The sequence below is a fragment of the Bos javanicus genome, chromosome 11, assembly GCF_032452875.1.
Source record: "Bos javanicus breed banteng chromosome 11, ARS-OSU_banteng_1.0, whole genome shotgun sequence".
NCBI classification, from domain to species: domain Eukaryota; kingdom Metazoa; phylum Chordata; class Mammalia; order Artiodactyla; family Bovidae; genus Bos; species Bos javanicus.
Window position 1 is genome coordinate 101468040 of NC_083878.1, and position 12496 is coordinate 101480535.

General features: G+C 58.2%; 1 protein-coding gene across 27 annotated transcripts in view; it reads right to left on the reverse strand.

Moving 5' to 3' along the window:
• Positions 1-12496, reverse strand: part of RAPGEF1 (Rap guanine nucleotide exchange factor 1) — a 136990-nt gene that overhangs the window by 10621 nt on the left and 113873 nt on the right. For 20 of the 27 annotated variants that reach the window (XM_061433906.1, XM_061433905.1, XM_061433915.1 and 17 more), the window contains 5 exons: positions 10485-10757; positions 9079-9159; positions 7364-7452; positions 3791-3899; positions 2201-2276 (listed from right to left, as the gene is read on the reverse strand). In XM_061433906.1, coding sequence (XP_061289890.1) covers positions 2201-2276; positions 3791-3899; positions 7364-7452; positions 9079-9159; positions 10485-10757 — 628 coding nt within the window. The remainder of the gene's footprint in view (positions 1-2200; positions 2277-3790; positions 3900-7363; positions 7453-9078; positions 9160-10484; positions 10758-12496) is intronic. The other 7 variants (XM_061433921.1, XM_061433924.1, XM_061433920.1 and 4 more) reach the window with 3 other exon arrangements.

Here is a 12496-nt window from a genome sequence, read left to right on the forward strand (position 1 = left end):
TGGTCAAGCTAGTGAACTTCAGGTTATCCTGTGCTGGAACTAAGGTTTGAGTCTGGATTTGGCTCCCAAGCCTGTGATCCTCCCCATGAGGCTGACCTGTGATCCTCCCTGTGAGGCTGACCTGCAGTCCTCCCTGCGAAGCTGACCTGTAATCCTCCCCATGAGGCTATGGCCCTCCCCGTGAGGCTGACCTGCGATCCTCCCCAGGAGGCTGATCTGCAGTACCCCCTGTGAGGCTGAGCGCACACTTGCTAGACACAGACCACTGTCTGCTGTCTTCTCTCATCCCTCCCCCAACTCGCTGGGGGGAGGCCCCGAGAACCCCTTCTCCAGCTGAGCAGCCCCACCTGGTTGAGCCCTGGCTCCTGTCCCCTGCCCTCCCTGATCACCCTCAGGACAACGAGGGGAGAAGCCCCCCCTGCACCCATGTCTGGGGCATGCTGGTGGGGCCCGGCCGGCAGAGTGGTGACCTGAGGGGGGCTCAGGGCAGGGGCCACAGTGGGGTCAGCGGCACTGGGCTTGGGCTTCCTCCTGGACTCCAAGCACCGCCCCCCGGCACCACCCAACTCCTGTCAAGACTGGGCTTCTGTTCAAAGAGGGATGAGGAAGCAGAGATGGGTTGAGCACCAGCCAAGGCTTGCTTCTGAAAGAAGGGGTCTGGGGCTGCGCCCTGAGCCTGGGGCCTCCAGCCAGTGGTGTGGTCTCTGGCCTGCAGGCAGCCCCTGCCTGAGGAGTTTGCTATGGCCCAGGGCCTTTAACTCAACGTCCATCCCGGGGACAAATGCTGGAGCCTCAAAACCCCTCCATGGAGAAGAGTGAGTGGAAGCCCCCAGGGGCAGTAGGGCCGCGTCCCCAGGCACAGTCAGTACTGGCTGAAAGGTCTCGGGGCCGCCCTGCCCGCCGGGATCCCTCTGGCCTGGGCCACAGCCCGCGGCACCTGGCAGGTCAGCAGCATCCTGCTAAAAGCCGAGGTCTGAAGCTGGCCCCCATTCAGCCTCTCTCTCCAGGTTGAGGGCGGAGCTCCGGCCGGTGCAGCAGGCGTGGGGGAGGGGGCACTGCAGAGGCTGTCCCGGGATGCAGAGACCCCCCAGCACTTCCTATGTGCCAGGTGTGTTTCATCTAAGCTCATGCAACCTTCACACCCACCGGGCGCCTAACCGCTTCACAAAGCTGAGTCAGCTGAGGCCGGGCAGGGGCTAGAGGCCGCCTGCCAGGGTTCAAACCCAGGGTCTCCAAGACTGTGCAGTGCTCGGGTCAGAAGAAACCCGCAGGGCAACAGCGTGGCTGCGGAGAGTCTGCGGGGGCCATTTCTTCTTTTTCTCCGGTTTTCAAATTTTCAGCAATGCAAACAATTACTCTGGTACTGATTTCCTAATTTAAAATTTTCCATCTGGGCGACATACTTGGGGAAACCTGCTGTCAAGACGCGAGGACCAGGTCGAGTACAGACATGAAATTGGGGGGTTAGGGTTTCAAGATTGAGGTGTTTCAATTCCTCCACTCCCTACTTCAACGCTGCTGTTCCGTCACCTGACAATTTAAAAAATGTAAAAAGCAAATGGATGTGGGGGGAGGCGGCCCCTCCCGCCTGACCAAGGTCACGGGCGCTGGCCTCACGGCTCCCCTCCCCCGCCCCCAAAACACAACCTGGAAGGCCTGCGCCCTCACCAGCGGGCAGGCGGGCCCTGCTCCTCCAGCCCTCCCGAAGGCCCGGGCGGAAGTGCGGTGTCTCTGTGCCGAGGGCGGGAGCCCCGCTCGGTGCAAGTACCGCTGCTGGGGGACTGGACAGAGTGTCTGCCCACAAAGCTCCCAGAGGAAAAGAGATGCAGCCCAGCGCGGCCGTCAGGGCCGAACATCAGGAAGAGCAGAAAACGCTCCCCGTACGTCAACATGACTTCACTGCTGTGGCAGGCGTGTTGTTGCTCAGGCCCTGTCTGTGCAGTGCCCGCAGGTGCTGAGCTCTGTCCCGGAAACTCGCCCCCTGACAAGGCCGGAGCCCCACTACCCGCACGCAAAGCACCCACTCAGAGAGAGAGCTGGGGCGTACAGGCGCTGGCCTTGCATGTGGGTCACTGTCCACCAGTGGTGCCCACGTAGGACCTGCAGCTCCGACCCGCTCAGTGCTAGGAGGGAGGGGGGCAGAGCCGTGGCTTCCGCGGGACCCCCCGCCCCCGCCGAGCTCTGCACAGGGCAGCCGTACCTTTCCTGTCCGTCTCCGTGGCATGGACGAGGAGGATGTCGCCCGACCCTCCACGGACGTCTGGCCCGTCATCGCCCTGCAGGAGCACAGCAGAGGAGGGCATGGGGCAGAGTACAGCCGTGAGAGTCAGTTTAGGGACGAGCTGACAGACCCCCCAGGTCCTCACGGCACCCCCATGCTCCGGGAGCGGCCCGGCCCAGCTGCAGAGGCCAGGGTGCTCATCCGACCTGCACGCTCCACAGACGGCACCGGGCACCGAGGACACTGCCAGGTCGGGGACCTGGCTCCCAACAGTCCTCCAGCCCACGGGTCAGAGAGTGGAGGAGGGGACAGGGGAGCCCACAGGGAGGCAGGCAGGACTGGAGGGTGCAGAACAAGAGTGCAGACGGCAGGCTGCTTCCAGGAGAGCTGCAGCAAGCTGCCGAACCCACACCTGCTCTCTGGGGGAGGGACACACGTTCTTCCCAGGAGCCCTTAGAGGAGTGAGATACGTCACAAAGATGCTGAGTTATAGCCAGTGTGGCTTATACTGACCGCAGCCTGTCTATTAAGGGAAAAGTCTTATTTTCCTAGGAGCAAACGGAGGCGTTCACCCATAAACCTGGCCTGGAGCCAAGAAAGAGCTGTCACAGGACCAGAAGGCCCAGGCTACTCCCTGTAATCCTGAAGGAGACCGCCCAGCGCGTGCCTCCGCGTGTCTCCAGCACTCGCCCTCAGAGATGCGGCTTCCTCTCTAGGGCAGGCTTTATCCCTGGAAACCCAGGGTCCTGGGAGCATCCTGGATTTCTAGCTAAGGCAGGGCAGTGACGCCCAGGACCTGCTTTTTCTGAAGAAACTTCTGGCAAGTCACATCATTCTCTCTGCAGAGGAGCCAGCCCCCACCTTTTGGTTCCTCCAGGCCATGACAAGGCCATGTCTGTCACGGAGAACACGTGTGTAGAACAGGCTACCTCCCCGGGGAGGGGTCAAGGCCGTCACTGGGAGCTGCTCCCCCGAGTCCCCAGGGTTGCTGGGCAGCAGGGAGTGGAAGGCCCTCTCAGCTCAGCTCCTCGGGCGGTGACAGGTTTGGGCACTATGTTCACCAGTGAGGCTCTTCTGATAAGACACGGGCTGGAGGCAGCCGTGTGGCCAGGCCTGAAATCCCTTCATCGGCGTGTGCCTCCCCCGCAGAGAGAGCCATGTGGACGGTTCTGTCACTAACATGAAAACACCCTGAACTAAGGAGGGCCCAGCACACAGGGCTCCATGCTGAGCACCCACGTGGGCTTCGTTCTCACCACAGCCTCCAGAGTCCCATCGTCTGGGGCTTATGGAGGACAGGCCACTTGCCCAAGCTCACTCGCCAAGTGTCGGAGAAGGGACAGCACACTTCCTCTGGGCAGTCGCCAGTGTGCCCAGGGTCCTGGAGCACCTACAGTGGCCCAGGCACGGGGCCAGGACAAGAGGGTGCAGAGCCCACAGCCCAGGGCCACCGGGGGTCAGCACTTGGCTGCAGCCTTTCTGTGTGGGTCACTTCCAGGTTCCCTTCTCAACACCCCTTCACCCTCTCTCTGGGCCAGACGCTGCATGTACGGCCTGTGAGGAACCCACCTCTTGCTTGAGGGTCAGCCTTGCCATGATCTCGTTGTGGTCGATGAGGGAGAGCTCGTCCACCTCCTCCTCTGACTGAGCCTCTGGAGCGTCTGGTGACTTCCGGGCCCTGGAAAGAGATGTGGTTTGTGTTGTGTCAGCAGGCCTGGGGCTTCAGGCACCTGCGGCCGAGGCAGCGTGACCCGTGCGTGGGGTCCGGGTGGCACTGATGCTCCCCGAGCAAGTCTTCCCTGGACCGCAGCTCCACGTGAAGACCAGACCCGCTCCCACCCCTCCACAGGGGGTGGACGGATGCCGGGACGCAGACTGGGTTTCTAACTCTGCTCCTGATGAGCTGTGTGACCTCAGGACAGTCCCTGCTCTCTGCGTGCTCCATCGGTTAAGTGGAAGGGATTAAGCACACAGATCAAGAAGGTTCCACTGAGAGCTTTGATGAAGTAACGGTCTCAGTCATGTGCATCGAGGCCCACCGCACGGACGGTCAGTACTCCAGGAGAGGACAGCGCAGGGCCAGCGGGGTGGGGACAGGCCAGCGCGCATCTCGGTGCCACTCCAGGCCTTCGCCCGGGGCCCTTCTCTGGGAGACTGAAGAGCGGGGACCGGGCCTTGTCCTTGGAGCGCTGGTGGGGACGAGGGCCGGGGGCCTGAGGGTAGGACGGGCAGGCTGGGGCTGAAGCGCTGGGCAGGAGTGTGGGGAGGAGAGAAGCCCCAGAGGAAGCCCGTGGGGAGTGGGGGGCGCAGCAGGCAGACGGCCGTGGGATCTGTAGGCACCGTGCTTTCCCCCAGGGTTTTATCCGTGATTCCCATCATTCTCGTGAAGGACCCCGTGAGCCACGGACTGGCCTGTGGTCAGAGGCCTCATTTTTAATACTCAGTATCTAAGACATAAGGTGTCTTGGCAAGACACCTCTGCCGCTGGGTGTTAGAGTAGAACACCCACCACCCCTTAACACTCGGGGAGACCTGAGGCGCCGCGTCACACAGATGGACCCCATGGGCACGACTCTGAGGAACGGCCAGAGCAGGCCGGGTGGGCAGCCCTCGTCAACAGTCCCCTGGGGAAAGCTTTCCATTTTTTCCCCTATCTCTTGCTGTTTTCACCATATCTTTAACTATTTATGCTTATGCTTGACAAAAACAACGGGTATCGCTTAGCTCTGCACCCAGGACCCCCAGCCAAACCTTAGCCAAAAGAGTGAGGAAAAATTGAATGTGTGAACATCTCACAAAGAAGGGAATGTCAGCATGAAGTTGCAGGTGGCAGAGCTGATAGGCGGGTCCTGCAATTACCCTTTCTACGTGCAGGTTGGAGAGTTACTACGTATTTCCACAGCCGGTCAGGTTTGACTCAGGCCAACACTGAGAATGTTACCAAAGATTACAGACACATATGGCTAAATGCAAACATGAATCCTGATTGACCTGGTTCCAAAAAAATCAGTCTTATGAGATATATGCTGTCTAGGTTTCTCACAGCTTTTCTTTCAAGGAGCAAGTGTATTTTTAATTTCACGGCTGCATTCATTGTCTGCAGTGATTTTGGAGCCTGGGAAGATAAAATTTGCCACTGCTTCTGCTTTTCTCCCATCTATTTGCCATGAAGTGATGGGACCGGATGCCACGATCTTAGTTTTTTTAATGTTGAGTTTCAAGCCAGCTTTTTCACTCTCTTCTTTCACCCTCATCAGGAGGATCTTTACTTCCTCTTCACTTTCTATCATCTGCATATCAGAAGGAAGTTCTTATTATTCTTCTTGGGTGTGATAATCATACTGTAATCAGGTTGGCACTTTTGAGGCATGCTGAAACATCTAGGGACTGAGAGTCATATTCCTAACAGTTTCGAATACACACGACATACAATATACACACTACCTGTAAAAACTCACGATAAAAAATTTGGGGGTAGGAATCTTTTATACTCCATTTTACTTGAACTCGTAAGAGGCGGAGGAGAGGTTGGCTTAGGATTTGAAGAAGAAAACACTGTTATGGATAGTTGTAAGGCGAACAATACGTGTGCACATACTCAAGAAGCAGTGGCTGTCTGTGGGCTGGCATGGAGGCCTTTGAGGGGTGGGATTATGTTACATCAGCAAGCACGGAAACAACGCTGATTTCATCGCCCATTGACATCACCATCAGAGCTCGCAGGTGACCGGGTCCATTTTCCACGGGCAGCACTACTTTGAAAGGCATCTTTTCTTCTGAGCAGCGGGTCTCAACAGTGGGCTTAAAATATTCAGTGAACCATGCTGTGAACAGATGTTCTGTCACCCAGGCTTTGCTGTTTCACGTACAGAGCACAGGCAGAATAGAGTCAGCATCACTCTTATGGGCCCTAGGATTTTCAGATGGTGAATGAGCACTGGCTTCAGCTTCAAGCCACCAGCTGTGTTAGCCCCCAAGAGAGTCAGCCTGTCCTTTGAAGTTTTGAAGCCAGGCACTGACTTCTCCTCTCTGGCTATGAAAAGCCCGGATGGCATCTTCTTCCAGTGGAGGCTGTTTCCTCTGCCGTCTAGTATAGCCTCCCCCATGGATGATCTGAGCTGGGACTTCTCGATGACCTGCTGCAGCTCCTGCGTCAGCATCTGCTGCTTCGCCTGCACTTGCGTGTTATGAGATGGCTTCTCTCCCGAACCCTCATGAGCCACTCCTGCCAGGTTCAGAATTTTCTTCTGCAGCCTCCTCACCTCACTCAGCCTTCAGAGAATTGAAGAGATTAGGGTCTTTCTCTGGATGAGGCTTAAGGGAGTGCTGGGCTGGTTTGTTTGTTCTTCTATCCAGACCACCCAAACGTTCTCCGTACCAGCAGGAAGGCTGTTTCTCTGTCTTACCATTCGTGTGATCTCTGCAGCAGCCCTTCTAATTTCTTTCAAGGACTTTCTTTGCCTTCACAACACGCCTACTGGTTTGGTTGGTGCGAGAGGCCTAGCTCTAGGCCTGTCCTGGCTTTCAAAATGCCTTCCTCGCTGAACTCCATCATTTTTAGCTTTTGATTTAAAGTGACACAGGAGCGATTCTTCCTTTCACTTGAACACTTAGGGGCCAATGTGGGGTTATTAACTAGCCTAACTTCAATACTGTGTATCTGGGGACAGGGAGGCCTGAGAGGGAGGGAGACGGGGGCGGCTGGGGGTGCGGGGGATAGCTATTCGGAGAGTGTGGAGCAGTCCGAACGCACACCGTGTTTATTGATTCAGTCTGCCATCTTATATGGACACAGTCTGTGATGCCCCAAAGCAATTACCATAGTAACCTCAAAGATCATAGATTGTCATAATGAATACAGTAATAGTGTATAGTTTGAAATCAATATATAGTTTGAAATCCTGGGAGAATTAGCAAACTGCGATGCAGAAACACTAAGCAAGAAGATGCTGTTGGAAAGACGGTGCCCACAGACTGGCTTGACGCAGGGCTGCTACAAACTTTCTATTGGTAAAAAGCACAGCATCTGCGCAGCCCAGGTGTGAACACAAACCCCCAGAGGCCTTGCGGGCAGGGGCAGTGGTCACCGGATGGTAGACACGCTGTTCTCAGGGTGCTTGCCCCACGAGGGGCTTTTCCTACCTGTCCCCGCTGTCCCTGCCCTCCTTCCCGGGCACACAGCTGGCCGATGTGGCGTCTCTGGAGTGTCCATCCTTCGCCGCGGGTGACTCCTGGGAAGAGAAGGCAGAGCTGGGTGTGTGACAGCTGCCCCTGTTGGGCTGCTCTCCGCAGAGCACCTGCCTGCATGCGGCTTCGGAGCGCGAGTTCCCAGGGAGTGGCCTGAGATATAAACGCGTCCACCGCGACCGGCACACAGGAAGCACGGCCTCTTCCGACTAGTACCCTGCCTTCAGGGAGAGTGAAGGCTCCGCTACCCAGAGCCTCTGTCAGCTGCCGGCCTAGACGGAGCCATCCCATCACCTCCCGGCAGAAAGGGCCGCCCCAGGGGCTACCTACCACACAGCCAAGCTCAGCCAGTGCATGCCCTTCCTCCGTGGCCCTGACCAACACCCTACCAGCTGGTGGTCATCCACGTGCCCGGGCACACAGAGAAACAGAGGCTGTGGGGAGGGACACAGCCCTGCCCCTGACGCCAGAGCTGAAAGCTACGGCCCTGTCCGCTGTGCCCCGGGGTGTGCAGCACACCTCTGCTGACCTCCTAGTCACTGACGCCCTCAGCACCGCAGTGCTCACCTGACCCCATCACGCTTCCCAAGGGCCTCGTTGCTCAGGAGCACAAGGCAGCCCTTCCCCTCCTCCAGCACCCTGGCTTCTTCCCAGGAACCTGGCCCACCCCTCTCAGTGACCACACGGCCCTGGCACCCCTGGTCTGCTGCCCGGGCCGCAACAGAGAAGGGGGGACCTGGGCGGCGGGACACAAAGATGCAGAAACGTCCTCATGGAGGGTCACAGGGGGAGGGGAGCCCAGGAAGGTCAGCCTGGGACGGGCTCCGTGTACAGAGGCTGACCTGGAAGATGAAGGGGACACCTGGGGAAAAACAGCTCTCGGGGACCAGGCTGGATTCCACCAGAGTGGGAACTCCACCTCATTCTACAGCTTGCTAATACCTGAAGTGGGGCCTGCTTGTGTGGATATCTGAGGTGCTACGGGGTCATCATAATAAGAGTGACCATGCTTTCAACAGCTGGGCCCTTTGAGCTGACCCCAGAGGAGGACGGAGTACCCTCAGGGTACCCCCTCTAGAGACTGGGCCTGGCTCAGGGTGGGAGAGTTATTCTGGAAGGTTCTGCACTTGCTCATGTTTTGCTGCAGCAAAACCTGGACAGCTGACTGCTCAGCTGAATCACGGCCCCTCAACTGCCTGGCACTGGCACAGCAGAAGACCAGGGCGACCACGACGGTGTGAGGCCTGGGAGTCTCACCAGCTGCCCTGGGAGCAGGGGCGTGGTCGTGGAGCATGCTGGTGGAGGGGTGTTGGTTTGGAGAGCTCAGTGCGGGAGAGAGAGAATTCCCCGCCTCAGAGGATGGACAGGAGACAGGCCTCAACACCGGAAGATGGGGTGGGAGGAAATCCCTGAGAGTAGCCAACCGGGGCCGAGCCAGCTGCTCTGTGACTCCCAGCAGGCCAGCCGGTCAGGCTGCAGGGGACCCATACGCGGAAGCAAAAGCAAAGAAGGCTGCACTGGAAGCCCCGCCCTCTCTCTGAGAGCCAGGTCGGCCCCGGGCCAGGCAGCTCTTGAGTAGGAGGCTCAGGCCGACGGGAGCCTCAGGCCGATGGGAGCAGGGCCGAGCCGCAGGCCTGGCTGCATGCACGAGGCAGCCCGAGGTTACTTACTCCTCGAGGGCGGGCCAGCTCCTCGCTGCTCTGGCCAGAGCAATACAGACTGACGTAGTCCCCCTCACAGGCGTGCTCACTCTGGGGGAGACAGGATGAGAGATACCCACCTGTGATGGCCCCGCCAGGCTGGCCCTGACTGGGACGTTCTTTCTCAAGGAGGGGAAGATGGTGCCCTCCATTCCCTGGGGATCTTCCCAGGGTCAGGGGACAAAGCTGTTTTTCCACTCCCTGCCTCTGTCAGAGGGGACTCAGATTTCCTGCTGGAGCTTCTCCAAAGATGTCAAGGGCACTTTAGCCCTCAAAGTGCCCTGGAGGAGGCATACTCCTCCGTCTCTGCTGTAGCGGGGACAGCAGGGGCCACGGCATGGCACAGGGGGCAGTCACAGAGGGCAGGAGAATGTGGGACGGTGGGCAGTCATGGAGGGCAGGGGATGGGGGGCAGTCACAGAGAACAGGGGGCAATCACGGAGGGTGGGGGATAGGGGACGGGGGGCAATCACAGGGAATGGGGGGAAAATCATGGAGGGCAGGGGCAATCACCGAAGATGGGGATGGGGGATGGGTGCAATCATGGGGGACGGGGGACAGGGGGCAGTCACAGAGGACGAGGAGCAATCATGGAGGGCGGGGGATAGGGGACGGGGGGCAGTCATGGAGGACAGGGCAATCATGGGGGGCGGGGGGCAATCACAGGAGTGGGGGGCAATCACAGAGGACGAGGGATGGGGGATGGGAGGCAATCATGGAGGGCAGGGGATAGGGTACAGGGGACAGTCACAGAGGACAGGGGTAGTCACGGAGGACGGGGGGCAATCATGGGGGGCGGGGGGCAATCATGCAGGATGGGGGGCAATCATGGAGGGCAGGGCACGCAGGATGGGGGGCAGTCACGGAGGGAAGGAGACGCTGGAGGGCTGGCTGCAGGCGCCTGGACTTGTCCTGCCCTGTCCCCGTCCCCGGGCACAGCAGCCTTGCCCTGAGCCCGGAGGAGGCACTGCGGGCCGCCTGGCCACACGGCAAGCAGGCCCCCACCCCCAGTGCCACAGCAACTCTACACGCAATTGCCTCTGGGCCATCAGAGGCCTCTTTGCACTTCTCTAGAATCTCCCAACCGCACGGAAGACCAGCAGGATTTACACCTGACGATTAGGACAACAGATCGTCTCTAAGTAGCCACTGACCATCTGTGGAAAATCAGATCCTAGTTTGCTGGGAATCCACAGGGAATTCATTTCTGTTCTGGAAGCTGATGGGCTACCATCTCACCAGGGGGCCCTGTGCACCCCTCAGCCCAGCCACACTGCGATGGGGCCAATGTCAGCAATGGCCTCGACAGCGAGAGTGGGCGGAGGCTTTCGCAGAATGTGCAGCCCCGCGTGGAGGTGTGTGTGTTGAGTTCTCACCGAAGGCGTCTGGGGCGAGTCAGTGAAAGAGGTTTCGGAAGGAAGGCAGACAGTGTTCCCGTGAAAGCTGCTCTCCTGAGAAGATGAGAGAGGCCCGTCCAGGGTGCTGGGAGGCAGACTGGCCACGGGCGGCACGGCTAAGTCAGAGCTCTGGGACTGGTGGACAGGTGGGAAGTGTGGAGAGGAAGAGGAGGTAGACGGAAGGAAAGGCTGGACGGAAGCTTGGCTGTGAGGCACGAAATCCTGCGAGTACGACCTAAACACAGACTTGTACTACAGAGTCAGAGTGGAACACAGACACGAACACGAGGGGAGGGAAGAGGAAAACAGACAAGAGAGAAAGTTGTTAGATTAACTCGGCTGAGTCGTGACGGGCCGATCGTGGTCTTTCGAACGAGGACACCACTCAGGCCAAACCACCCCTGCGGCCCTCTGGCTGGAGGTCCCCCAACCCTGGCTCGGCAGCCCCTTGCGAAGAGCCTGAAGACCACCCAGAGCCGTCCTCAGCGTCTACACGGCGGGACGCGGTGCCCCCCCAAGGAGAGCAAGCCCCCATCCCACACTGTGGAGGTGGGGGGTCCCATCCTCTGTCAGAAAATTGAACCTATGCAGCCCCATCTATGCCGACTGTCCTTCCAGGAACCTCATGACTGAACCGAGCGTATGCAGATACCTGGTCACATTTACTCATTTTGACTCTTTTTTTGATGAATCTCTCTGATTTTAGTTCTTGAAAGTCAAATACTGCAAGCCTTTTCAATATTGTAGTCACTTCAAATCCTTTTGGAAGGGAAGTGATAAGCCTTAAACATGGTTGAAAGAATTGTGCTCCCAAAACACTAAAAATTTATGAGTACATTTTCCTTTCTGTCCATCTTTTTTCTTTCTTTCTTTAACAGACGAAGTGCAATGCCTCTGACGCCCCCTTTAGGACTGCAAGGCTCCATTCTCCGAGGGTCCCATCATGAAAGAAAAGCCTGAGATCAGGCTGGGCAGAGAGCAGAGCCTGGGAGCACAGACTTGGGCCTGGGCTGTGCTGTGGAAGGAGGGTTGGAGACCACCAGCTAACAGTCCTGGGGTGGCCAGGCCTGCCCACTGTCCTGGAGAAACGGGGACGAATGTGCAGCAGGGGCTGAGTTTGGAGCCCCCGCCAGGCTCACTTCCCACCATGAGGGGCTGGAACTTGACAAAAGCCCGCCCCCAAAAAAACAGGCACACCGCTCGCTCAGCTGTCCTCTCTACATGTTGGCATAGGATTTTTTTTTTTTTTGTGAAGCGTGTGGGATCTTAGTTCCCTGATCAGGGGTTAAACCTGGACCCCTGGCAGTGAAAGCAAGGAGTCCTAACCACTGGACTGCCAGGGAATACCCGGCACAGGATTTTTGAAATCCATGAAGCAAGAGGAAATGAAGACTTAAACTAATGAGAGGCTAAAGCCACTCATCACTTTAAGCGTTTCTCTAAAGCTACACTTCAACCTGGGGGGAGAGCTGCTGTCACACAAGGGACAGTCACACTCCCCTCTGCCCCTCATCAGCCTCCTTGGGCTGTGGATCACAGTTCAAAGCTCCCCCGCTCCTTGGTGAGGCCACGAGCCCCATGGCTGTTGATTTATATCCGACCCAGGGTACCTGCCTAGAAACTGACTGTCCCCACACATCTTACTCCCATCTAACTCAGAAGCTCAAGGCCAACCCAGACACAGGGGAACGAGTGAAGAAGCACGGCATGACAATGAGGCCTGGGTTCCTGTCGGTCTCATCTGTCCACATGCCTTCTTTGGGAAGAAGCCCGCGGCGGTGGAGCCCTGGCTCAGCTGTCCTCTCCCCAGGGCCGTGGGGCCTGAGCTTCCACGGGGCGCCCTCTCCAGGGCCGGCAGCCGACGCCTTCCATCTGACCTCTCAGAGCAGCCGTCCAAGCCAGGGCCTTGCTGTGGGTGGCGAGTCTGGCTCTGGGGGCTGTTTCACCTCTGGAGGATGCTCCCCCCACAGCCACAGGGAGGCGCTCTCAGT